We start from the raw sequence: 27,693 nt of genomic DNA, 5'->3' as shown, positions 1-27,693 counted from the left end.
AAGTCACGAGACAAATACCCAAAACACCACCAACACAAAACAATACACTGCTCAGTTCGATCAAAGTGCAGCCAACCAATACAGTTTAAATACAGCAGCGGGGGCAGTGCAAAAAAGAGCTCAATCAATATGAATGTCTAACACAGTTTAACAAGGCACTGTAAAATATAACAATATTAAAACACATGAGCAGTAAATCATAAAACTACCTTCACAATCTAGTACAAAATAAAAATCTTACAAACTGCCGTCAAAAGAGAAATGACCCCCAGAAGTTAATATAAAGTATCATCAAAGAGTCTACTACTACTTCTATTCTACTTTTGACAGTTTCATAAGACCTTTAGGTTATTGTGAGGAGGACCATTTGAAAACGTAAAGTTTAACTCAAAGTGCTAAATACCGGAATTTTCCTTTAAGGGAGTATCTACACTGTGTGACTGTCCAAGCCATTGTTGAGTGGTTGAGAGGGGAGAAAAGGCCTTCTGAAGGACCTTTGCACTTTCTTTGAACCAGACTGGAACAGATCCCATGCGAAGAAAAACTTCTCGGCCTGCTAAACAGCTCATTGAAGGAGGCCTCCATTGAGAAGGAAATTCAGTTCACCAAGCTTGGTTTCTATTTAGGAGTTTTTAGGGCCGTCCCTTTTCGTTTCATTTCAGATTGAATGTTTCAGCGCGTTTAAATCAGTGCCGCTCTCTGCGGAGGTGCTCTGTGACCTGATGTTAATTGGTTTGAAACTTCAGACTTTTTTTTGAAATTGATCACGCAACAGGGCGGAAGGTTGAGCAGGATGACTGATGCTGTGGAAGCTCAATGTCAGCGTTCGTTCAGCTGTTGCAGCTGTCAGCATGTTTGAGTTTCTTCAACTTTCCGAAACTATTCCAACTTCTCCAAAGAAAACAAGGTAATAGCTCAATAGCGCTTGCTGCACTCAAAGCGTCAGAGTTGAATGGATGAGGTTATCCAAAAGCTTTGAAAGGTGCAATGTTTTTTCTCTCACTCTCTCTCATTTCTTCAAAAAGCTTCAATTTTCCACTTTTCTACATGTACAAATGCACTATACATACAAAATTTTCTTTGTTCCTATTTGTTTCTATGTTTTTTAAGGTTATCTAACACTTACTTTTCAGTGTCCTTAAATAATATCTTTCTTTAACTTTCTTCAAGTTCTTTTATGTTCATACAATTTTCATCTGGATTGCCAGTGCATATGAATTGTGCAATATATACATAAACTTGCCTCTTCTCTCTTTCTCACCCCCCTCTCAAACTCAAGCTGCACACACACACACACACACACACACACACACACACACACACACACACACACACACTGCTCACTGCTGTAGAATGGTCAAAGCCATCATTCCATTATTCATTCCAAACAAATGCAAACCATGCTCATGTAACAGAAGAGCCGCCCCTGCTGTGCAGTCTGGACAAACACAAACGTGGCGCCTCTTTTGGCGACCGCCTCGTCGGTATTCTCTGGTCTCTCTTGGCGACCGCCTCGACAGTATTCTCTGGCCGCACCTGATCCGGCACGCTCATTGAGGCTGGCTGTGGATGGCATTCAGAGAGACAGACTTGCGTAGTCGGGCTACCCACCACACCGATGCCATGGAGCCCAATCAGCTCTTTGTGAAGTCCACTCTTATTCATCCTCCTCGGTCTTGAAATGGGGCTAGACGAGTTTTTGTGTGTGTGTGGGGGTGAGTCATGGCCCCCCTCACGTGTGTTTGTGTGTGTGTGAGAGACTGGGAGTGAGTGTGTGTGTGTGTGTGTGAGCAAGTGGGAGTGAGTAAATGTGTGTGTGTGTGTGTGTGTGTGTGTGTGTGTGTGTGTGTGTGAAAGAAAGAAAAGAGACACACACACTAGTGTATTTAAGCTGAGGTATAATATCTTCCGCCCTGTTCAGAAATGTGAAACTGCCACTGTGGGAGAGTTAGGTCACACATAGGACACCATAATACCACATTACCAGACTCTGCCTAATAGGCGCTTTGAGACACAGACACATACACACACATGGTCCATTAGAGTCCCATACTGTACATCAGGCTCTTAGCAGGCCGTCAGCTTGAGTGGGGGACTGCACTGAACTGACATCATGTTGCCTGCTATCAGGCACCACTTGTGCAGAGCGGGTACAGTCTCCACAAACACTTGTTTATTTAGTCAGAGACAAGAGCGGAGGCCTATCCCACAATGCCTCACTCACAGCACAGCACGGATCCCCCTAAAGCCCCCCCTCTTACTCTCTTTATCTCACTCACTCTGCCATCTCCACTTGTTGTTTACCGCACAACCCCCCCCCCCACCTTGATCTCACACTCTCCTTGTCTTTCTATCCGTCTCGTTTTACATTTTGCTCTATGTCTTTGTCTTCATCTCTCTCTTTATCCCTCGCTCTCCCCCTCTACTTCTCTCTCCCTCTCTCCACAAAGTCTTACATTATTGATCTCCTCGGCTACTCTGGACCCTGTGGCAGATACCATTGCATATCTGTTCTAACATAATCAAAATCTCATCCCCCTTGTACACACACACACACACACACACACACACACAAACACACTTGCATCACATCAGCGAGAAATCTCATGCTCTCCTGCAGACATGTTAAAAGATCCCGTCTATATACTGAGCCATCCAACCGAGATACGTCCACTCACCCCCCCCCCCTCCTCCCTCCCTACCTCAAATCTCACTTCCCACAATAAATAGCGGAAACCAAAACACAATTTGATTGTCTGGACTCAGTCTGCACCTGGGCCCACTTTTCTCAGGCCCTGTGAGAGCAAAAGTTGGAAGTCGAGAAGCAGCTGGCGTTGAAAAGTTGAGAAGCATCCTCGGAGTCATCAGTTTACCGGAGAACGCTTAAGGGGGGGGGGGGGCGGACTGTTCAGCCACAATAAAAACCTGCTGGTGCGTCCACTCCCTCACCTGGGGAGGGGTGATAAGGGCTCCCCGTTTCTTTTACGGCGCAAAGCCGTAAAAGCGTAATGACTGAAACTGTGCTTTACAAATAGGTGTAAATAGAGGTGCCACAGGCTGGGTGAGTTATTCACAGGCTTGGTGGTCATTCAAGAGTGCATGGGAGGAAAGTGGCCATAGATCCAAAATGTGTGAACAGTAATCTACCAGATCACTGTGGCAAGACATAGCGCCATCTCGGTAATTAGAAACTCACATCTACACTGCATTATATTATGAAATGACATATGATGCACAGCAAGTAGCAGCTCTGTTGGACACAACCTCTTCATGCATTGATGGATAAAATCAATTATTTGAGGTGATAGAAATGAAGGAAAAGGAAAAGAAAAGGGACCAGAGGATATTAAAGAGGAGGAGGAGAGGAGAGCAGGAGAAGAGGAGAAGAGGAGAGGAAGAGGAGAGGAGAGCAGAAGAGGAGAGAAGAGGAGAAGAGGAGAGGAAGAGGAGAGGAGAGCAGGAGAAGAGGAGAGGAGGAGAGGAGAGCAGGAGGAGAGGATGAGAAGAGGAGAGGAAGAGGAGAGGAGGAGAGCAGGAGAAGAGGAGAAGAGGAGAGGAAGAGGAGAGGAGAGCAGGAGAAGAGGATGAGAAGAGGAGAAGAGGAGAGGAAGAGGAGAGGAGAGCAGAGGAGGAGAGGAGAGCAGGAGAAGAGGATGAGAAGAGGAGAAGAGGAGAGGAAGAGGAGAGGAGAGCAGGAGAAGAGGAGAGCAGGAGAAGAGGATGAGAAGAGGAGAAGAGGAGAGGAAGAGGAGAGGAGAGCAGGAGAGGAGGAGAGGAGAGCAGGAGGAGAGATGGAAGAGGAGAAGAGGAGAGGAAGAGGAGAGGAGAGCAGGAGAAGAGGATGAGAAGAGGAGAAGAAGAGGGAGGAGAGCAGGAGAAGAGGAGAAGAGAAGGAGAAGAGGAGGAGAAGAGGAGGAGAAGAGAGAGGAGGAGAGGAGAGCAGGAGAAGAGGATGAGAAGAGGAGAAGGAGGAGAGGAGAGCAGGAGAAGAGGATGAGAAGAGGAGAAGGAGAGGAGAGCAGGAGAAGAGGATGAGAAGAGGAGGAGAAGAGGAGAGGAGAGGAGAGCAGGAGAAGAGGAGAAGAGGAGAGGAGGAGGAGAGGAGAGCAGGAGAAGAGGAGAGGAGGAGGAGAGGAGGAGAAGAGGAGGGAGGACAGGGCTGCTGTGGAAATGGTCGGAGGGCATGGTGCCCTATTCTATATTCATGTGACTGGCAGTTTGGAGTTTTAACACTACATTAAACTACAGTGGACACGGAGGGGCTGGGAGAGACAAAAGTGAAATGCAAATGAGAAAGAGAGACAGAGGAGAGAGTGAGAGAGAGAGGGAGAGAGTGAGAGAGAGAGAGAGAAAGAGAAAGAGGGAGAGAGAAGAGGGGGAATGTGTAAGTAAACTTCTGCGCAGCCATGATAAACTCCCGTTGACCACGACCCTCCTTCAACATGCCCACATGTTTTGCACACTCCTGGAATTCAGCCAAGGACTCACACAGTCATCATACTCGGAGGTGCGAAACACAGACACGGATACAGACACACGCACACACGGACATGGACATGGACACACACACACGCACACACACACACTCTCTCTTCTCTTCTTATCTACCCCACCACCCACACACTTTCACGGTGACTGCACTAAAAGCCGACGCCTAGAGACAGCACCCAGGACCAGAGCCAGGAGAAAGATCGAGGGAGGAGAGGTGAGGAGAATAGAGGAGGAGAGAGAAGAGGAGGAGTAGGATGAGAAGGAAAGAGGACACGGGGGTTATGATTAAGGGAAGGTAGGGGATTCAAAGGAGACGCCGCAGGTAAGATTGCAGCGGCACATCAATCATTCGCTCCACGCTGGCCCAGTAGGGTAGATGACGGGGAGGTGACGGAGGCCCGTGGTGGATGCTGTGTGGAGCAGAGGGCAAAGCAGGGCTCAGGATGCAGCGCGTGGGTGGAGGGAGGAGAAGCACTCTCCTGTACTACTAAGGCAGTCTGCCTCTGGTGCGACACAGACAGAATTCCCTCCTGCCCATCCATTTCAAACCTGCTACATTTAAATATTGAGTGTTCCAATTACAGGAGTATACTACTTGCAAAACTAAAAAATATTACGGTCTACTTTCCAAGCAAACATGTATCACTGCATATTTTGAACACTAAATCGAACCCTAACCCAGACTCAAAGAACATCATCATCTGCAAGTACAAATGCAAGAAGTCCATTGATCTTAAACTTGACAAACTTAGTTACAGACTGGTCAAACTTTCTCCAATGCCACACTGATGATGCAGGCACTTTGCCACTCTGAAATGTTCCAGCTCCTGCGTTCCTGAGGCAGTAGGGATGTCCGTCCATACAAAAAAAAAAAATCTCTCTCTCTCTCTCTCTCTCTCTCTCTCTCTCTCTCTCTCTCTCTCTCTCTCCACTTCTTTGGTGGCGGCCACAAAGTGCCTGATGGCACCATGATTCACAACACTACTCTGTGGCCAGGCAGAGTCTGTTAAAATGTGTCCTCCACAAACTTTTCTGCTTTTTTTTATCTTCTCTTCCCCTCTTCCCCTCTCACACACACACACACACACACACACACACACCTCGGCGAGTAGCACTTTAACATTCAGCACCCCACAGTCACCTCCAGCCCTACTGACAGTGGTGCTAAAACTTTGATGGGCTGAGAGCTACAACTGGGAGATGGTCGGTAAGGTTTACATCCACAAGCTGATGACCGAGTCTATCTCTCTCCCTCACCCCGTCTCGGGCTCGTCCTCCAAGACCCGCTGCTGCCCATTAATCAGGTCAGTGTTGTGTGTGTGTAGAGAGAGAGTGTGTGTGTTTGTGTGTGTGTAGGAGGGGTGTGTGTGTGTGTGTGAGTGTGTGTGTGTGGTGGGGATAGAATAATGAAAAAGGAAAGGGAACAAAAAAGGAGGCGATGCTAACTCACTATACTGCTGTTTCCAGGGCCACCTGGTACCTTGGGTGCCTCTATGTGTGTGTGTGTGTGTGTGTGTGTGTGGGTTTGAATGTGTATAGTGGTGTAGCCGAGTTGAATAGGTGTGTCTGTGAGTGAATGTATATGCGTGAGTGTGTGGGTTGGGTTGTCATATCTCTTGTGTGTATGTGTGAGTGTGTGTGTGTGTGTGTGTGTGTGTGTGTGTGTGTGTGTGAGAGAGAGTTTGCATGTAGAGCAGCAACACAGCACCTCCCATCAGCCTGTGATGATGAACAAGGTCAACCCCATGCTGAGCTCCCTGCACCCTGACAGTGCCCCCCACCTACCATTTACTCATTCAACACATATTCTACACAATAACACACACTCAGCCTTTGCTTCCTCTCCTCCCATCTCTGTCTGTCTGTGTGTGTGTGTGTGTGTGTGTGTGTGTGAGTGAGAGAGAGAGAGAGAGAGAGAGAATCCCACACACCCCCCACTGACACTCGAGTCATTCAGAACAGGAGGTGGGTTGAGAGATGAACAGCGGTGTGCAAACAGGAAGTCACGCTCAAAGCTAATTACTTGAACTAACTGTCTTCCCTTGTGGCGTCGCACGTGTGTGAACAAACAAAGTCAAGACAAAATAAACAAAAGAGAAAACAACAACAATAAAAGACTAGAGACGCGGGGCCTCCTCTCCTCTCCTCACTGCTTTGTTTGATGGGGAACCACCCAGGGGGAATTGAGGAATAGAGAGAGAGGAGAGGAGAGAGAGAGGAGTGGGGCGTATCCAAACCAGAAAAACAACTCCCCCCTAAACCGCCACAAGGTGATGTAGGAGAGGAGAAGAGGGTGATCAAGAGTGAAAGTGTGTGTGTGAGGAAGGGGGTAGGGATGTAACGGTATGAAAAATTAACCTCACGGTTATAGTGACCTAAATTATCACGGTTTTCGGTATTATCACGGTATTTCTAAAAGTGTGTTCAATATGTTCAGAAAGCACTGATAGGCCTACACAAGCTGAAATAGTTTCAAAAAAGTTTCCTGTTCACTTTTTTCTTGGTTATGTTTAATTGGCTATGTGCTTATAGCTTAACTTACCCTACCATAACTTGGAGTTTGCTATTTCTGTTATTTGGATCTAATGAGAGAGACCAAAGTAAGCGTTCAAAATAAAACTTTAGGCTACTGTATTCTCCTGATAACGTGAGTGGAATGGATTTAATGTGGACGTGAACATAAAAAGACGCAGAGTGGCTACATGATACACTGCACATTTTGCGGTGAAAATGTTCCGCCTTTTAAAATCAGGTGTAGCCTAATCCGAATCATAGTTAAAACCATCAATTAGACAACAGAATCAGTAGGGTACCAGTTTTGTTTCATTGTACCAGGCCTACTGTATGTCAAAATCAGGTTTGGATGAAGCTGGGAAAGATTAAACACACGGTTTCCACACCGCGGTAATAAACAGTGATAATCATGATATTTGAAATGAAAACAGTAATTGTTATCGTCAACATTTTTATCAGTTTACCATCATCACAACATCAACAGTTTACCATTATCACAACATCAACAACAACGTCAACATTTTTATCAGTTTACCATTATACCGGTAATCGTTACATCCCTAGTGGGGGGGACTTTTTCAGGAAATAACATTTCTGTCAGAGTGCTCAGAGAGTTTTTATCGAGCATCAGCATCCGTATCTGAATCAGTACAGCAAATTAATGAAATTAATTCACTCTGAGATGATCTACTCAACATATTACCCTTTCCATCTCGATTTTCCCTGTTTAAAAACCCATGCATACGGACAGTAACATACAAATTTATGCACAAACACGCATACAACACACACACACACACACACACATACACACACGAAATGAAGGGCAAAGGATGTGTTCGGGTGGGAAAGGTTTCATCATCTGACTGCAGAAGTTTCAGCATTAAACCCGAAAGTAAACAAAAACAAGCCCAGACACAAACACATTATCGCTTGCCGAGAGTTGATCCGCAGACGACGACGTCTGCACCAGCACCAGCGCTCGCCTCCTGCGTCTCATGTTTGTGTGGGCTGCACTGCATGATGGGAACGGGGTAAACACTTAGATCAGGCGTTTGAAAGGCAGGCAGACAGCAAGCAAGGGGCCCAGCAGGGGTCCGTCAGCAGTAAGCAACTGCAGAGTCTTGTTTGTGTGTGTGTGTGTATGTATGTATGTGGTATGTGTTTCTGGATGTTTGTCTGAATGTTGGTCTGAATGTTGGTCTGCATAAGCGCGTGTGTTTATGCGTGTGTGTGTGTGTGTGTGTGTGTACACATGAAAATGTGAACGCCAGTGAGCATTTACAACCACAACAAAAAAACAAGCCCGAGCCTTTGAGCTACCGCCAGCTCACAACACTTCAACTACGGCTGTTCTGCTCTACCCAACACTTTGAATTCCACCTGTCAAACCAGAGGAAGAGAAAGAGAGACAGAAAAAAGGAGTGTGTGTTCTTCTTCCAATCTCATATGTTTCTAATGCTGGAAAAACAAACTGACCCGCTCAGCCATTTACATCTTTTCTTTTGGTAGAGACGCTTTTATCCTGAGTGATGCACAAGCATAGACCATAGAGCATAGACCATCGAGCATAGACCATAGACCAGAGCATAGAGCATAGACCATAGACTCTCACAATCTATGGCCTATGCTCTATGGTCTATGCTCTATGGTTTATGCTCTACGGTCTATGCATAGAGTATAGATAGAGCGACTGTAGACCATAGATCATGGAGCATAGATTATAGAGCACAGACTGTAGACCATAGACTGTAGACCAGGGGTATTCAATTAATCTTCAGCGAGGTCCAGTTACGGAAAATTTCCTCAAGCAAAGGTCCGTAGCATCATAATGTTTAACGTGCGTGTTTAGGCTATGTATATGTATGTATGTATGTATGTATGTATAATATTAGGATGGATGGATGGAGCCTAGTTGTAGATAGATAGATAGATAGATAGATAGATAGATAGATAGATAGATAGATAGATACTTTATTGATCCCCAAGGGGAAATTCAAGAAATATAATATTGTAGGCCTAGGCCTAATGTTTAATGTGAAATAAAATATGGCAACATTCAAAACTAGAAAAGCATTTCCTGAAGGAAATACAGTCCATGAAAATGCAAAAATATGATGTAAAATATCATACAGAGTAAAAACAAACTATATTGGTTGCTAGGTAGATGAGGTTTAATATAGTTGGAATGACTGAACAGTTAAATAGGTGGATAGTTTAAATGGTTAAATTATTTAGGTAGATAGTTGACGATAACTGACACTTGGAATGGCTCTAATGTTTGCTAGCAGTTATGCTAACTATGTTAAAGATAATAATGCTAACTATGCTAACCATGTGACTTAGCTAACCTAGCTAATCATTTTAGTAGTTATGTTAACTATGCTAACTAGCATGCTAACATGCTAACTATGTTAACCATGTGACTTAGCTAATCATTTTTAGCAGTTATGCTAACTATTCTAACTAGCATGCTAACATGCTAACTATGTTAACCATGTTACTTAGTTAACCTAGCTAATCATTTTTAGCAGTTATGCTAACTATGTTAACTAGCATGCTAGCATGCTAACTATGTTGACCATGTTACTTAGCTAACTTAGCTAATCATTTTTAGCAGTTTTGCTAAAAATGCTAACTAGCATGCTAGTATGCTAGCATGCTAACCATGTTACTTAGCTAACTTAGTTAATCATTTTTAGCAGTTATGCTAACTGGTATGCTAACATGCTAGCATGCTAACTATGCTAACCATGTTACTTAGCTAACTTAGCCAATCATTTTTAGCAGTCTTGCTAAAAATGCTAACTAGCATGTTAATATGCTAGCATGCTAACTATGCTAACCATGTTACTTTGCTAACTTAGCCAATCATTTTTAGCAGTTTTGCTAAAAATGTTAACTAACATGTTAGCATGCTAACCATGTTACTTAGCTAACTTAGTTAATCATTTTTTGCAGTTATGCTAACTATGCTAACTAGCATGCCAACATGCTAGCATGCTAACTATGCTAACCATGTTACTTAGCTAACTTAGCTAATCATTTTTAGCTGTTTTGTTAAAAATGCTAACAATGTTAACAATGTTATCATGCTAACTATGCTAACCATGCTAACTAGCTACAGTGGGTAGGAGTCATAGTTGATGACAAGTAACAGTTACAATGGCTGAACAGTTAAAAAGTTCAGTAGTTTAAAGGGTTAAATTGTTTAACAGTGAAATCAGAGAATGTCTAATAAGGGGAGAACTGCCACTCTCGGAAAACTTCCGGTTTCTGAACTGGTTGCAGTTCCTTCTGTGGTTCCACATGAGGGCGCTCGTCCACGAGTCTAGAATGCATGGAGGTCTATGGAGCTGTACCCCTCAAAATCCACTTTTCTCGGGATATAATTTTTTTTCAAGTAATTTGAATATTGTATTCGAAAGGGGAGGCAAAGAAAATACACTTGGTGGAGTATTATATATTTTAAAGTCACTTAATTGTTCTAAAAAGCCTTTCAAACGTGTCAATGATGTCACTCATTAGCACAATGCTAGCGTGTTATGGGCAACAACAACCCAAACTGTAAGAAATCAAAAGGACATAAGTACTCGTTCATTCAACTTTTGACCTATAACCCATGTTGAAGTTATACAAACTATAATCAAATCTGAGATTTATCAACGACAATCAGGTGAAAGAGACAAATTTAGCAGTCTAGCTCCATTGACTCCCATTCATTCTGCACTCATGGCGATCGCCCCCAGTGGAAATCTGGTGGAACTGCAACCAAAATTCGGTACAATGGGACTTAATACGGAGTGGCCAGGCTCTCCGTAGACGGGCTCTGGTGAAATATTGTAGTGAGAACTCTTATTTTGAAACAGTTTATGGCAGAGGAAGCAGTTGAACAGGATGTGTAGTCTTAATAGGGCCAGTTTGTATGCTTAAAGCCTGAGACTGGCAGTTGATCCAGGTGGCCTGAACACCTGCCATAGGATTCTAATTGCTGTGATGTCATAAAGGCCCAATGTTAAGTCAATGGGGAAATTTTGAGTAGTTTTTAATTGTTTAAAAAGTAAAAATACATAGCACTCTTGTCCTAAGTAAGACCTACGTAACATAGTTTGAATGAAGTTTCTACGTTAAACGGTTGAAGCTGCATTAAATGCGTTAGAAGAAGAAGAAGAAGAAGAAGCCTAGGAAGAACAGTACAGTGCATTTTCATGCACTGTAATGAGGAGAAATAAGGCAAGATAAGAGTAGCCTAATTGGGGAGAAAAACTGAGTAGGCCTAGCCTTGGCTATTTTTAAGATCTTAACGTGAACTTAAAATAAAATTTGAGCTGAGACAAGGATGGATATTCCACAGCTGGTTCCTTGAACCCATTAATCAGCGTTTTTTTTTTTTTTTTTTTTTTATGTTGACCCGAAATCCTGGAAACCCAGGAATATCACGTTGTTGGGCAGTGAATGCATGTAGGCTTAACTAGATTGTGGTGGATCAATCATATTGCCTTCTTAAATCGTAAAATATTCTGTGGTCTCAGTTCACTGTTGAATGGGCCTAGCCTACCCTATGCTTGCTCAAAATATATGCTTTGTCTAGTAGAGGTGCTTCAAATTGGCGCTTAAAATCGCCTGTCTCAGAATATATAGAAGAGGTCCAGGGCAATTCCGCGCAAAACTGTCACATCCATATTTAGTTGGCGTCACGGACATGACAGTTTTGTGTGGTATTGCCCCCGTATCGTTATATAAAGCTCTGTTCTCGCTGTCTAGCTTTCTCCTCTTTGAGCAATCGATGATTTGAAAATAACTTACTCATCATTAACTTAGATATCCATCTGATTGTTTCTCGTCTCTTCCCGTCTCCTCTCCTCGCTCGTTTCAGGCTATCAGTCTCTTCTCCATAGTAGGCTACTTTACTCACTGACTTGACTTTATCAGAATTCACAGAAGCTCCTGAAGTAAATGCTGTTATCCTAACCAACGAAACATTTAGCGCAGCTTTGAAATCTTACGTGAATTAAATTAGGCTATTATGGTCTGGGTCCGGATAGGATCACGTCACGGTCCGGACTCGGACCGTGGTCCGCCATTTGGTGATGGCTGCTGTAGACCATAGAGCATCGAGTGCGAGCGAGTGGTTGATAGGGAGGTAATGATTGAGGGCAAAGCTGCGTGTTGAGCAGGCTAATGGGGACTGCCTCTGGGTTCACCTTGAGGGAGGGAGGGAGAGCGTGAGGGCTGGGTGAGTGGGCGTGAGTGGCGAACAGTGGCCACCAGGCTCCCGAGGAATGATCTTCTAATTAAGATTGATCCAGTCCCCTGACCCAACACCCACCCACCCATCCATCCATCCAGCCAGCCAGCCAGCCGACAAACAACAGAAAAGGAACAGGGAGATAGAAAGGCGCAAAGATGCAGAGAAGAGGAAAAAAAAAAAAAAAGAGAGATGAGAGAAAGAGAAGAAAATGAGAAAGAGAGAGAAGACAAGGGAAGAGAAGAAAACATTACAGAACAGTGATGCCTATTGTAGACCCCACACTACCTGATTGATTCGCTCTCATAACCGCGCTCGGCTGAATCAGAGGCATCAGCAAACGAGTCTTGACAGAACACTTAGAGGAGGAAGCGGCACACTTGAAGACGCCTCAAAGGACTCTGCCACAGTTCTGAGGAAGTGAGTATAACTCATCCCCCAATTGACCCAAACGCTCGTTCTCTATGACTCCCTCCCTCGTCGAGCAAAGTAAGAGGTATGTGCTTGAGCAAATCCAATGAGAAGCCATTACACACAGCTTGTTGTAAGCAAAACACTTTGCATTTCCTACCGGTATTGTTCAGAGCAGAGTTAAAGATCAATCTACTGTAATCAAGCTGACATGTGTTCTGAATGGTTAGTGTGATTTAAAAGCTATCTGTGCTACTGGTTGTTGTCATTCTGATTTGCCAGACGGAGAAAATGTACCTTTGAACTTGTGAAAGACGGCCCAAAGCTCGGCGATGTCGGTGGCGAAGGTGATGTCTGTGTCGAGCACGATGACCTGCTTGAGGTCTGAGGGCAGCGCTTTGGTCAGCACCAGCTTCATGAGCCCATAGATGCCCGAGTAGTGCTTGTTGGGGATCCAGGACACTTCAGACTGGAGTGGGAGGGAAAAAGAGGGATAGAGAAAGAGAGAGAGAGAGAGAAAGAGGGGGGAGAGAATGAGAGGCAAAGAGGGAGAGAGAGATTGAGAGAGAGAGAGAAAGTGAGGCGGGGGGTAAGTGGGCTGAAGATCATGATAAATTCAAAGATATTCTTCACAACCACCTATTGTTTTTCATTTTCAATTCTACCCTACAGTGATCCCTCCCAAAAACTGCCCTCACCTTCAGCTCATCGGCGTCGTAGAAGTCCACCCGCACGGCCGGCACCATCCAGGTGTGGAAGAGGGAGGCCAGGATGCGCTGGGCGATGGAGTCCGTGATGAAGTGGAAGTGCAGCGGGTTGCGCCTGTCACACGGGCAAACACACACACGACAGGACATCAGTGGCTACTCTGGCTCTTTCCAGCATGGACACAAACACACAGCAAACGACAGCACATCAGTGGCTTCCAGAGCATCTGCCCTGGCTATTTCAAACATATGTATGCACATATGGTCACATGTTCTCACACATCCACTAGGTAGAGGTGGCATCTGCGCCTTTCATCTGATCGTTTTGTTTTCGCCTGGTGCGTAACTCCAAAATAAAAGTTCAGTCAAGTAGTAGAAAGTAGAGACCACCCTCAGTGGCTGAAAGATGTTCAAAATTGTATTCCGAGTGCAGAACCAGCATTACAGGCCACGAGAAACAAAAATAGGCACGTTTCGGGGCCTAGCACATCATCAGTGTCTCAATTTCTAAAAAGTTTACTTTCTACTACTCACACATCTACTCACACACAGAGTACTCAAAGGTATATGGTATAGGACAGGAAATCAGTGGCGTTCCTACAGTAGTTCACTAACAAATGTATGCAGTCATGTGACCTCACACAAACAAACAAATTAAATTCCTGTTTTACAGCAAAACTAAGCTATTTTTTAAAAAACAAAATTTAAAAGAAAATATCCGAAAGGCATGTGAGGCCGTCCTTGAAAACAGCTCAGCCTTCAGAGGGAAAAGAACACAGTGCGGAAGTACACTGAGGGCAAAGCAGGACAGGGGTTTTTGTCTCCCTTTTTAAACACTACATTTTCTATTTCCTGACCTGAAACAGCTTGAAATCCAGTTCTCTGGCCTTTGTGTGGTTTGAGAAAGAACGAATATGAGAACGAATATGAAAAGCTGCTGTATAGAAGCTGTTCTGCTTTGTAGGAAGAGGCACGTTAGTTATGGAAAGGGTGAGCAGGCAGGTAATTACACTTTGAACGCCAGCTCGTCAATTAGAGGGGGGCATTCAGGGGGTTTGACAACACATGCAGAAGTGTGTAGTATTTATATATATATATATATATATATATATATATATATATATATAGTTTAATTCCATATCAACTGGTCCATTTGGGTGGAACATTCCTAATGTTATGGCAATACTTGTGGAAATTTCTATTGGAGACTTTTAACTATCTCAGGTAGTAGGCTGAAACTACCTTGGTATTATGGCCATATATTTGTATTATCACACGCTCTATTTTGCTGATACATAATGCATGGGATGCGTGGTATTACAAAGATCACACCTTTCAAAGCAGCACTGTAGAAATGTAGATCTGCACATTTTTCCTTCCTTGATGTGCAGCGTTGTTGCCTGTAGGGCGTCCAAAACAAGCTGACAAAGAGAAAAAGGAGGACTGTACGGCTGATATTGTACTGTAAACACCCACACTGCTGTCAGCAGTCAGCTCTCCACGGGGACAGAGAGCGATGACTCATCATGTTCTGACCCGTCCCCGAGCCAAACACAAGAGCCGCGGAGATGCGCTGTGTCACCTCCTCCTCCTCTTCCTCGTCCTCGGAACAAAGTGAAAAGAGTCGCAGCTCTTGTTCTTGCCGCGTTGCAACCACCTCTGGCAGTCACAAACCACAGAGGGCCCTGGACGCTCTCTTTAAAGTGCAATTAGCACTGCCGAGGGCCTCCCGTCTGCTCACAATGGCTCAGCACCCTGTCGTGCGCACACACACACACACGCACCCACACCCACACACCAAGCTCTCTCCACCTTTCTGTCACACTATAGGATTATGCATACTACTGGGTACACACTGTACACCATTATGCTATTTATCCGTGTGTGTGTGTGTGTGTGTGTGTGTCACTACTGAGGGACCAATGTACTTTACATTGTCTCCATCTGTAAGGTGGCTCCTAATTGGTGAACTCTAAATGGTGCCAGAAATGAGCCCCGTGAAACACCATTTTGAAAAGGATGACTGCGGTGAATTTCAAACTTTTTTTGGCTGGAGTAGCTAGCCTAGCATGTAGCTAGCCTACCATTGAAATGAATGGGTGTGGTACTTACTCCCTCTCTCCAGTTCTTTATAGTACCTCCAGGGTACACATCAACATGTACGACGACACACAATCATCTAACATCGAAGACAATAAACCTGCACCTTGCTGGACTGATCTTACGGCTGGCTCGCCATGTTTGATTCCCATCGCATGGTTGTCTGTTTGGGATTTCCAGTAAGGTTGGAGATGAGCCTCTGTGCCCCAGGTACAAGGCACCCAGCAGAGAGGCTTCACAACCCCTCACTGTTATCAGGGCAAACTGATGCAAATTTGGCCAGAGGCTCAATCTCTCTAGTCATTAGTTTAATGAGCTTGAAAATTCTCGTCTCACCCACATCCTTTTGTGTTCCCTTTTTCCTGTCACATCGCTTTCTTTTTCTCTATCTCTATCTTTCTCTCTTGTCTCTCTCATTTACCAAGTCTCCCTTTATGTCTTCCTTTAAACTGATTGTGCAAACTAAGGACAATGCATAATCTGCCGCTGGGTAAACTCATTTCCTGGTTAGTTTCGGCAAAACCATTTCCTGGTTATTTTGGGCAAAACCATTTCCTGGTTAGTATGGCTGATCTCCCACTCTTTGTGTACAGAAAACACACACAAAACTCCAACAGCCCTTGTTAGTATGGCAGCTTCACCCCCCCGCTCAACCACCATCTCTCAGCATGATGCGAGCACCTTAACCTTACTTCACACTTCACCTCCAGCTCGCCACGACACATTCCCCTCTCCACCTCGGGCACAAGCGACACAAACACGCACAGATGTTGTGATAGGAACAGGTCACAGGCACAAGAAAAACAGCAGGTTTACATGGGTCTAGACATTTCCCACCTGAAGCGAGAGTGGAGTTGACCTTCTGGGTCATGTCTCCTGCTCTCCGAAGCCCTGTACAGATAGAGACAGACCGGTGGGCCTTACAGAGAGCTGTGCGCGTACAGTGACACAGAGGCCCTGTGCCGACTCGACCAAAGAAAAGCAATAGGCTGCGGTAATTGGCCCCGAGATTGCAGTTCTGCAACACCAGAGATGTCTTATTTAAACCTGCTGTCACCGTCTGCCCTGGCTCTCTCTCTCTCTCTCTCACACACAATCTCTTTCTCTCTAGGAGAACAACCTGAGCACTCCCCATTTTAAATGGGAACTCGTGTTCAGGAGGCCATGTGTTGGATCACTATTAGCCGCATGTTTTTAGTTGTTTTTTTTCAAGAGGGAGGTAATTTGGCAAACGTGTACCCCCCACCACCACCACCACCTTCCATTTAGCTCTGGTTTGTTTCCCTATCTTGTGGCGGTAATTAAGACTCCATTTTGTTTGAACAGCTGCAGGTGCACACCAACAAAGGAGGCCTGAGACCGCTTTCAGGCTCACTCCACAATGGAATCAAACAAGCTGAATATAACTGACACATGCACACGGCAATCCAGGCAGCAATAAAGAACTGATTGTGGTGATTAAAGAGGCATTATAGAGTTTTTTTTGTCTAAAACTGCAAAAAGACTTGCTTTGCAAATACCAGTACAATTGGTACAAATAAAGCTAACCTTGTGAAATGATGGATGTACAGTATGTTGGCTATAACAAACAAAACATACAAAAACCATACTTGTCTAGCTTTAAGTTACAATATAATGATTACCTGCAACACTCCACTTCAATCATTTCTCTTTACACCTTCCTAGGTCACCCATTATCAGTACAAATCATCAATGTGTCTTTTCTTTTGATCAGGGAAAGAGAAGTGCAAAGTTCAGCCAAGAGGCTCTACCAAGGACACAGCTTTTAAACAGAAGAACCAGAAAGTCTAAACTCATTTTACTCCAGATATCCCAAAGCAAGTGACACACACATCTGAAATACCGGTACGAAAAAAGAACACAAGCTTCAGGTGAACTTCACTGTTGTATATACAGGCACGTTTCACTTCAATCACAAGCAGCGACTCTTAGACCCATATTTTCACATGAAAATAAAAGGTAAAAGAAACCGGTTTTGCCTTCCTCAAAGATGTTGCATTGCACAGAGGACAAAACATTCTGGGAAATATTTGATTATACCGAACCCTGGGGCCAGTTATCATTACCCACGCAGCTAGGAGACAGTTACCATAGGGATAGGTCACTCCGTCGTGAGTCATCCAGGGCGCAGTGCACATTGGGTAATCAGGTGAAGAAGGGAAAGCGCCTTGTACGTTGTACTAATAATGTCAGCACCCTCTTACCTGTTGGGTTGGCACTCATTTGGCGACAGGAAACAAAGCCCAACCAAAGCACTTGAAATGTGCAAGCAGAGGTATTTCTCACGCATAGCCCACAGCCTCGGCCTCCTAGCAGGGCGCTTGAGCAGTGTTTGCTTGTTTCTTTGTTTTGTTTTTTTGCTTGTTCTATTTTTTTTTTTTTTTTTTAAGGGCTCTTATTAGAAATCAGCACCGTTCTACCACCGTTTTTAAGGTATTTATTTTGACTGAGTGCGTGTGTGTGTGTGTGTGTGTGTGTGTGTGCGTGTGAGACAGAAAGAGAGAGAGTCAAAGAGAGAGAGAGAGAGAGAGAGAGAGAGAGAGAAAGTGAAAGAAAAAGGGAGAGAGATAAAGAGAGAAAGAGTATTTCAGTGCAGTGTTTCTTGCCTGCTTGTTTCTTTGTTTTTTGCTTTTTTTGCTCGTTGTTCTGTTTTTCTTTTCTTTCAAGGGCTCTTATAAAAAATCAGCACCGTTCTACCTATTCAGATATTTATAGGTGGGTTTTTAAGGTATTTATTTTGACTGAGTGTGTGTGTGTGTGTGTGTGTGTGTGTGTGTGTGTGTGTGTGTGAGACAGAAAGAGAGAGAGTCAAAGAGAGAGAGAGAGGGCGAGAGAGAGAAAGTGAAAGAAAAAGGGAGAGAGAAAAAGGGAGAGAGATAAAGAGAGAAAGAGTATTTCAGTGCAGTGTTTCTTGCCTGCTTGTTTCTTTGTTTTTTGCTTTTTTTGCTCGTTGTTCTGTTTTTCTTTTCTTTCAAGGGCTCTTATAAAAAATCAGCACCGTTCTACCTATTCAGATATGTATAGGTGGGTTTTTAAGGTATTTAATTTGACTGTGAGTGTGTGTGTGAGTGAGAGAGTGAAAGAGAGACAGCAAAAGTGAAAGAAATAGGGAGAGAGAGAGAGACAAAGAGTGTTTCAGTTTGTGAGGGGGAAAAGGGAAAACAAACATCAGAGTGCAATCTGTGTGCATTATGCCTTCCTTTGTACATATACTGCATGTGAAACAAAGAGCATATATCAGCATAACGCTGTAGTAAATTACAGTGTAGCCTCATGCAGGGTCTCTTTTCTCCACACCAAGTTTCATTTGGGAAAAGCACACAGACTCTCTGAAGCTTGGCTGTCAGCATTATGTCCGCTTCGTTTCCTAATTGCTAAATTGAAATCATTATTGAGCACTGAAATAGTTTGCCAACTAATCAAGGGCTTCAGTCCTTGCGTGCTCATTATCTAGACTCATTATCGCACTCTAAATCTTCTGCCACATGTAATTACCTGAGTAATAAACTATTTATTACACTGTTCATAAAGGCATAAACTGTTTATGGGGGTAATGGTTCATGTTTGACCAAAATGAATGCATTACTGTTTAATGAAATTTTGTGAGTGGCTGCAAATCTGAGATTCGGGAGTGCAGAGTGTCAGATATATATTTTTTTTTATTGCAGACTGCAAATGAAAGGGCCATGAAGGAAATGGCGGGCAAAGAACTGAGTGGCTTGCATTTTATCAATCTCCGTTGTCTGTTCAGCCGACAAAGTTAAAATTGCCTCCGTTGATGTCAGCCAATATCTTTGCGCTGTCTTCCCGATGTTCACTCTCTCACACTTTCCCTTCTCTTCCCCCCCTCTCTCTCTATCCCTTTCTTTTTTGGATGTCGAGGGGCACAAGGAACAGAGGCTGGTGAGCATGGGACTGAAGAGGGAGAGAGGGCTAAGGGCCATTTTAACACAAGAGTTCATAGGGGTGGTGTTGCCTGGCAACAGGGAGTAGGCGGCTGGCATGAGATCCGCATATTCAGATTGGAGAGAAGGACAACAGCGTGGCACAGCTCTCTCTCTCTCTCTGTCTCTCTCTCTCTTGCTCTCGCTCCCTCACCTTCTCTCTCTCTCTCGCTCTCGCTCTCGCCCTCTCTCTAGACGGGAGTAAAATAAAGTGAAAGAGATAGGCGGGGATCACATGAACAATAACAAAGTGCCAGTGACAAAGCAACCAACACACTTAGACCACAATAATTTGTTCCATAATAATTACCTGAAACAAAAGTTCACTCGTTGCTAAGTGATGTGAAGTTCTAACTTCTGTCTGATGGACAGAAATGCCCCATCCCTATAAGAAAATCTTACAGTTCCGATTGGTCAGAATGCCCGAAATGTTCCTAGGACACATTCAGCTGACATTGATGAGCAAATTTATGGAGACAATGAAATGATAAACACCAGACTGTGGAATGAACTACGTAAGACATCATCACTGGCACAGTGAGTCAATGAACCAATCGTTATGTGTTAGAAAAAAAACATAACCTACCGGTGGAACAGGACCGACTTGACCAGCGTCACCACGTCCCTGCTAGCATTGTAGCCCGCACACACGATAGCCACATGGATTGTCTGCAAAGAGAGAAAGAGAAAGAGAGAAAGCATTAGAGAGAGAGGGAAAAAGAGAGTGAGAGAGAAAATGAGATCATCAGAGAGGGTGAAAATTAGGACAAGAGAGGAGGAAGGGAAGGATGCGAGAGGAAGGCGAGACAGAGAGAAAGCATTAGAGAGAGAGGGAAAAAGAGAGTGAGAGAGAAAATGAGATCTTCAGAGAGGGTGAAAATTAGGACAAGAGAGGAGGAAGGGAAGGATGCGAGAGGAAGGCGAGACAGAGAGAAAGACGGATGGGGATACCCAACACTCCCAGTAACTTAATGTCACGGAATTTACCCCAACATATAGACACAAGAACCACAACACGTAGTATGGGTTTGCCCACAATACTCTGGTACCACGAGGAGAGCGTGCTAGTGAAAGGTATGATACCCTTCACCATCAGTCTCTGACCCTGCAGCCCAAAAGCTGTGTATTTTATTGTACAGATGCAGACAGAAAATAGGAAGCAAGACATAACACGTCATGGTGACTTCCTCTTTTCTCACCCACACACAGACACAGACAGGGTTCAGTCCGGGTGCACACTTAACTTGAACTCTCTGTTCTTAGAACTCAGCACAACAACATTTCTGCGTACACAAATGGTTATACAATGATAATAATAATTCCTTTACACTTAACTAGCTCTCAAACCTATTGAGTAACACATTGTAGTTCTGGCCTATGAGCACCGGGGCTTTTCAGGATTAGCACAGAGTGAATGACTTTCACTTCAGGCTAAATAAACCAATGCAACACCAACTTCCTGTTGGACTGATCCAACACTGCTCCACAAAATCATGGAGTCCAGTGAAATATCTACAAAATTGAAAAGGCATTATAATAAATATCAGGGTTAAATCACACATCTTTTGTCACATCTTTGACAAAAAATACATTATTACATCTATATTCTAACAGAGTAGACTGATATATAATCTCAGGCTAGCACTTAGAGCCCTCCAGTCTTAAAGCTGACAGACACATCTGACTAACAGCAGTGCGTGTCTTGCTCCTCTGCAGCCTACAACACCCAGGGTGCCTTGGGGTCAAGATAACCTAGCACCAGCCACTCTGGTGCCAATCTAGGGCCCGAGGCAACGGAACTGGAGCACAGTGACTCCACAGGTGTCGTCTGACTGAAAATTCTCAAATCAGCATAATGGTTGGAAAGCTGTGGTTAGCCAATTTTTGGTGTTATTTTTGTAAGAAGACCAAATTGACACTTTGTGAGACACTGTTTGACACTTGTCAAATTCTCTGACCTAGGATCAGTACCACTGGGAGGGCTATGGAACATTTCCTGTCTTTCCCATGGACTCCAACTGCTCTTCAAACCTATCCCCCACAACCACACACAGAAGGATGGAAGGTGGTAAATGGATGTCTCTTCCTTTCTCCAGAGCGCCAGACGTGGGGGCAGCCTTGCGAGAAGCTCATGCTAGCCCCCAAACGGGGTTGATCTTGCCAATCCATGGAGTGGGGGTGGGGGTGGGTTGGGTTCTGGGTCTGCCATTCAATCACACCCCGTATTGATTTCATAAGAGTGGGCTGTGTGGTCACTGGAGCATCAGACTGGAGAGATTAGAGGTAACCGGCATGAGAGAGGAAGAGATGGAGAGGGAAGAGGGGGGAGAAAAGAGGAGAGAAGGGGGGGGGGGAGCAGGAAGGGGGGGGTTTGCTTTGAAAGATGGGGCTCCTCTAAAAAGCTGCTTGTTTGTGTCCTAATGGCGGCTATGAAATCTATTCCCCACAGCCAACATCTGGGCACATAAAAACTATACGAGGGATGAGCGAGTTGGGGAGAATATTTCTTCAAAAAGTGGCCATAAAAACAAATGGTCAGGCCACTGAAAATCTGAAGCTTATATCTTAACGCTAGTTCAAAAATTCATGGACATATTAGCATTACAGTCACACTCACAAAAGCTTTGTGCCATCAGCAGCACAACACCTCAGATGATCAATAAAATAGTAGAAAAGCAGGGTATAGACCCTTTCAACAATAACAACAAAAACAATGCTTGAACGTTCTATTTGGGCCCCAATCTACTTCCTCTGCATTAAGATAACATACGGAATGTTAAAAAAGAAAGTCTTGTGGGGCCAACTATGATGCTGATAATGGAACTCTCTTGAAAGGGTCTATATGGCCATTCTTTGGTTCTTCGTGCAAGAGCATGCGAGAGAAGATCGGACCATAAAGAGTTAACATTTAATTTGCACACTGACATAGTAATTGGGTCGGCAGAGCATGCTAATGGAAGTCACAAAGGAGTTTTAATAAGGCCAGACCTTGACCTGATTAGCTGGTGCCCCATCCTCTCGCAGCACCAATATGCTACAATGCAAATCCCCTTCTGGGCTCCATAACAGGACAAGCAGAACAGGGCAAGGAAATGGCACTTGTTATGGCCGTTACATAATGCTCGATAAGATGTATTAAGCACCTCTTAATAGTTTTCATTTTCCTTCTTGTCTGTTTGAAGGTGTGATTTGAGAGCTGCTCTTGTATGTCATGTACAGTTAGATAATTTGAAGTGAAAGTGAAAAAAAAAACATTGATTAAATGGTGTATAGATTCAGCAGAGTACTGAGGCTGGAATGTGTAACATGGGTTCATGGGTAACAGTGCACTCTTTTGTGATGTCGTGGGGGTAAATATTCTGTGTTTCACTTAAGTGGAGTTAAGGTTTTGAACGGTTTTGTTTCAGGTTTAGGTCCTGGTGTGTGTATGTGTGTGTGCGTGCATTTGAGTGTGTATTCTCACCTCACACTTATCAACCACAGGTTGCTGCGCGCACTCCGAACCGTTGCTGCCGCCGGCGGCAGCAGCAGCGGCGGCCCGCTGGTTCTCGTTGTCGCCCGTGCCTTCCTCGTTGGAGTGTGTGGACGAACGGTTGCCATGGTGGCCCGTTTGGTGCGGGTGGGAGGGGCTGTGGGGAGGCTGGCTGAGCTCTCTCCTCAGGGCGCGGTTCTCCTCCTCCACCTCGCGCACGCGCAGCTCCAACGCCTGCCGCTCCCCGCCTCCACCAATCAGAGGGGAGGACTGGGGCTCCAGGGGCGACAGGGGGAGGTGCCTCACTAGAGAGGGAGGAGCCAAAGAAAGAAAGAAATCTAAATGAATTCCAAGTGAGATGACAATTCAGAACAAAACAAACTGCACATTTTGCACATTCATAGTCAGATGTAATGAGTAAGAGTGTGATATACTAAATGGCCTGAATGTCCCAAACAGTCATGGTGGCCCTCTTGGCTTTGTCCAGTAATTGACCAGGCATTGCCATAATAGTCAAATCAACCACATTTAGCCTGTCCACAACAGCGTTAGCAGACAGGCTAATTCAGCCAGCATAATATGGAAGAAATCTGTTCGCGCTGCTGTTGCATAAATAAGACTGAAGAATGCCTAAAAACAGAGAGGTTTGTGTGGAAATAACAGCCCCTCAAAATCTCTAAACAAATCAGAGAAAAGAAGTGAGAGACAGACATCACAACTGCCTTTCATAGGAGCATAAGCCCTGCACACCATCACACCCAAAGTGCCACGTCTATTTTTAAAAGGGTTGGAGAGGCCCTGTCTAATAAGAGGCGAGAGCTGTGGCATAAATTGCACAGGCAGTGGCACGCACTGTGAACTACACGCAGGCTCTCTGGGCTAATTGAAAAAGACAACGGCAATCAAAAACTGAATCTTTTTGCATGGCGAGAGTGGAGATGGGCCTCTTTAGTGTGCACGCGGCACCAGAGCCACTGAAAATGCTGTGCTAACAACATTAATAAGGGAGAGAGAGATAGAGAGAATATGGAGCAAGAAAGAGAGGGTTGGAGAAAATGGGAGTGAACACGAGTGTGTGTGTGTGTGTGTGTGTGTGTGTGTGTGTGTGAGAAAGAGAGAGAGGAGAGAAAGAAGAGAGGAAAATAGACAGAGAAGAGAGGAGAGAGAGAGAGAGAGAGAGAGAGAGAGGAAGAGAGAGAGAAACTTGCTCATGCCTTTTATTAGTCCTCCATGTTCAGCATGAGTCATATTGGCAACATCAGGACCAATAACGAGTCCCTCACATCCTCCACACACACACACACACACACACACACACCACCGCCAGCACCATGGTCACCAAGTTTCAGCAAGCGCACTCTGATGGCTAATGAGTTACGCTGCCAGTCACTCACTGATGAGTTGACGAGCCCCACTACCCTACTGTGGAGAGAGTGAGAGTGAAAAAACATCTGCCAGTAGACTTTTAACAACTGTCTGATGGGCCAACAGAGTCCCTTCCATGCCCTTGCAGTCTGGTAATCGCTCAATCAGTAGCCACGCTGCACAAAAAGATTTACAAGCTCTAATTTAGAGAGTGAGTCAATTTCCTCTCTCCCTACTGAAAAAGCTGAAAAGAGGAGGAGGAGTGAACATAAAGGAGGAGAAGAAAGGAAAGAGATGGTGGATGAAAAGGAAGGAAGGAAGTGAAGGTTGAAGAGAGTGAAAGGATAAAAAAAGAGAGAGAGAGAAAGTGATAGTTCCTTCTGCAGCTTCTGACACAAGGGGTTGGCTCTGGGTCAATGCACAACACCATGCATATGTTTAGACACACATGCGCACGCATACACACACGCACACACACACAGACACACACACACACACACACACAAACACACACACACACAGACACGCATACCTGTATGTAAACAGATACACACAGATGTAGATATACACACACAAACTCTCTCTCTCACACACACACACACAGACTTGTACCTACATGCACCCTCTCTCACACAGACACACACCTATGAGTCCCACACAAGAAAACGCACACATTCACGAACAACAGCAAGAAAAGCAAAGAGTGCCGGTTCTGTTATTGCTGGTATTGATCAGAGCCAGGAAATGGATGGGTCTCCATGATACTGACATCACTCACCCCGGCCACAGAAACACACACACACACACACACACACAGACACACACACCAAGACCCCATGGCGCTATCTGCCTGCAGTTTCTGCCCAGGAGAGATGTGAAGAATGGAAAAAAAAAAATAATAAGAGAAAGATGGAGGGGGAAAAAAATGTGAGACCCACCAGGACTTCGGACATTTATTACATCGTGTTTTTCTTCCGCAGACAAAGACCTCAGCAAGAGGCAGCAGGGGAGGAAACAAGGAATAGATCAAGCCAGCACATGGACCGGAGAAGGCTCCATCCTCCGTCCCTCCAGAGCGGCCGTTTTAAAAGCAATAGAGAAAGTCCAGCACAGGTCCCCTGACCACTATTCAGCGACACTGCCTGGGGAGCTGCAAACATTTAAAAACTTTTTTTATCCACTGCTTTGGGTTGGGTTCTAGGAACAGCTGGAGGTCCACGGATGAATTTGTTCACTCTGCAGTTTTTAATGGAACTCTTACTGTGAATTGTAAGTCATTATATAAACAGTGACACTTCTTCTCCAATCTTGCTTGTTCTTTCTCATGTTCTCTTATGTTTTTACTTCTCTATTGTTCTTGCGCTAGCACTCTTCATGCATGGAGTCCTGACTCCCACACTAAAGTCTTTTTTTCCGGCAGAGAGACGACAGACTGCCTAAGATTTCTTGTTAGCTAAGAACTGAGTACATCTACAGTACCCGAGTAAATACGTTTACAAGCTGAGCACAAGAAACAGAACACTGTTACCGATGTAAACAGAAAAACAAAGCAAGATAAGGCAGTGTAGCCAACTCTGTAAGCAGAACAAAAGGAGAGACCGGTTTCCTCCAATGCACTCTCGAAAATGGCACAGCAAAGGATTTGTGGTGTGTTTATTGTTTCATAATCATTGCTAGACATTAGGTAGATGGCTTCCCCAAGCCATACGCTAGTTGATGTTTATGCTTCACACTCAAGCAGAGTATTGCAAGCAAACTCAAGCCTAGTGTATGCTCCCTTTTCATATGTAAATGGATATTTTGGTTTCGTATGTTGATGATCTGTTGATATGTTGTATGTTGCTCGTATTTGTATTCATGTATACTTTCACATGCATTGGCCTTGAACAAATGCTGAGAGGAAATTCAAAAGTCACACAACCAACATCACAGTAGGCTATCAAAGTCCCTAGGCTGACATTCATACACAACAGCACCCACATTATGTGACGCTCATCTGCAGAATCAATGCATCTCCAGTCCACAACGCAAAAGCCAGGCTGTAGTCAAAAGACCCATTATTTGGGTCTTAGAATAAAAGAACAGAAAATACTGCTCACTGCCATATTTGGGCATATTGATATTGGCAATGTGCGTGAAGCTTTGCTACCAGGGCACAGACCGGCACGAATGTTGCTTAAGTCTGGCAAAATGTGTGAAGCCATGTGTTGTTTCATTTTCAAACTAATGCCTCCAGCGCTCCACAAAATTCATCTATCTGCCCCCCCACCTTCCCACAACGCCCCCTCCCCCAAAAAAGAACCAGTGGGCGAGAGGATCCACATCCTCCGTCCCGTCCGGGCAGCAGTGCCAGAGCACCTTCTGCTGTGCGCCTCGGCCAAGCTGTGATTCATTTGTGGAATGACGTGCTTTGGGTTAAGTCCCGCTGAACTGGCCCGAGCAGGCGTTTGTTAGCGAGGCCCAGTCGCTGGCCCTGGCCCTGGCATTGGCCGGGCAGCAGTTGCACCTGGTCTTCCGGCACGGCCCGTGCCATTTAATTTGGCTGGACGTTCCCCCAGCCATGCAACAAAAAACGAAAACGGAAACGAAAAAAAAAGAAAAGCCTGAAATCAGCTAACGGGAAGAGATAAGGCGAGTTAATGGATTTAAAAGCGATTGGATTTGCTCTCGTTTTGTAGAAATATAAAGCATTAAATCTCACAAGCTGGATTCTGAGGGTGTTGGGGGGGGTGGGGGGGGTGGTGCAGAGGCATGGTACGCCCATATGGGAGACAAGGGAAGCAGAAATATCGGCAATATTGATGGGGAACTACAAAATGAAAGTGTGTCTGTCACGTAGACACCATTAGCATAAATTTGTTTCACTTAAGGACATGGGCATTTCTGTGGAACAGCACCATCAGTCACGAGCGGCCCTCTGGAATCCTTGGGAAGCACCATAAACTAATGGTGGATACTGCACAGAGTGGATGCATGGTATATGTATTTAATTATGTATGCATGTAAAGAGGCCATTAGAAAACAGCCAGATGCACTAAGTGCAAGGCTGTTGCCATGAACCGCCTGAGCAAGCTTGCATGTCTGTCCTTCCCTGTGCTGTGAGCAGATGAGCCAGAGCAGGAAGGTAAAAAAGAATTCAATAAAACCAGAACTTATCAGGATTGCACAGCACACATTTGCGGAGCCCGTTCCAGAACCTGAGAGCCAAACATTTGGAAAGGCTCAGCCCGGTTGACCACATGAGTCGTTGGGCTGGTTGGACGCGCTGGTCTCTGGGCGGTCAGACGCAGTCATGTGAGGTGGGTTTAATTGCCGTTGTCTTTCATGGTCCAGCCGTCCCGCATCCACGTTGCCAAGGAGACATCTGCCCGGTGTGAACACACCATCCCTTACATCAAGTGGCACGCGCACCCATGGCAA

The 27,693-nt window shown here is 44.8% G+C and overlaps 1 protein-coding gene across 2 annotated transcripts in view; it reads right to left on the bottom strand.

The window, feature by feature from the left end:
- large1 (LARGE xylosyl- and glucuronyltransferase 1) overlaps window positions 1-27,693 on the bottom strand; it is a 65,451-nt gene that overhangs the window by 17,496 nt on the left and 20,262 nt on the right. For both annotated transcript variants that reach the window (XM_048268574.1, XM_048268575.1), the window contains 4 exons: window positions 22,900-23,213; window positions 20,023-20,105; window positions 13,363-13,486; window positions 12,962-13,133 (listed from right to left, as the gene is read on the bottom strand). In XM_048268574.1, the coding sequence (XP_048124531.1) occupies window positions 12,962-13,133; window positions 13,363-13,486; window positions 20,023-20,105; window positions 22,900-23,213 (693 nt within the window). The remainder of the gene's footprint in view (window positions 1-12,961; window positions 13,134-13,362; window positions 13,487-20,022; window positions 20,106-22,899; window positions 23,214-27,693) is intronic.

This window comes from Alosa alosa, chromosome 17, assembly GCF_017589495.1.
Source record: "Alosa alosa isolate M-15738 ecotype Scorff River chromosome 17, AALO_Geno_1.1, whole genome shotgun sequence".
Taxonomy (NCBI): domain Eukaryota; kingdom Metazoa; phylum Chordata; class Actinopteri; order Clupeiformes; family Clupeidae; genus Alosa; species Alosa alosa.
The sequence above is the reverse complement of the archived record's forward strand: the minus strand, read 5'-3'. Positions and strand labels throughout refer to the sequence as shown.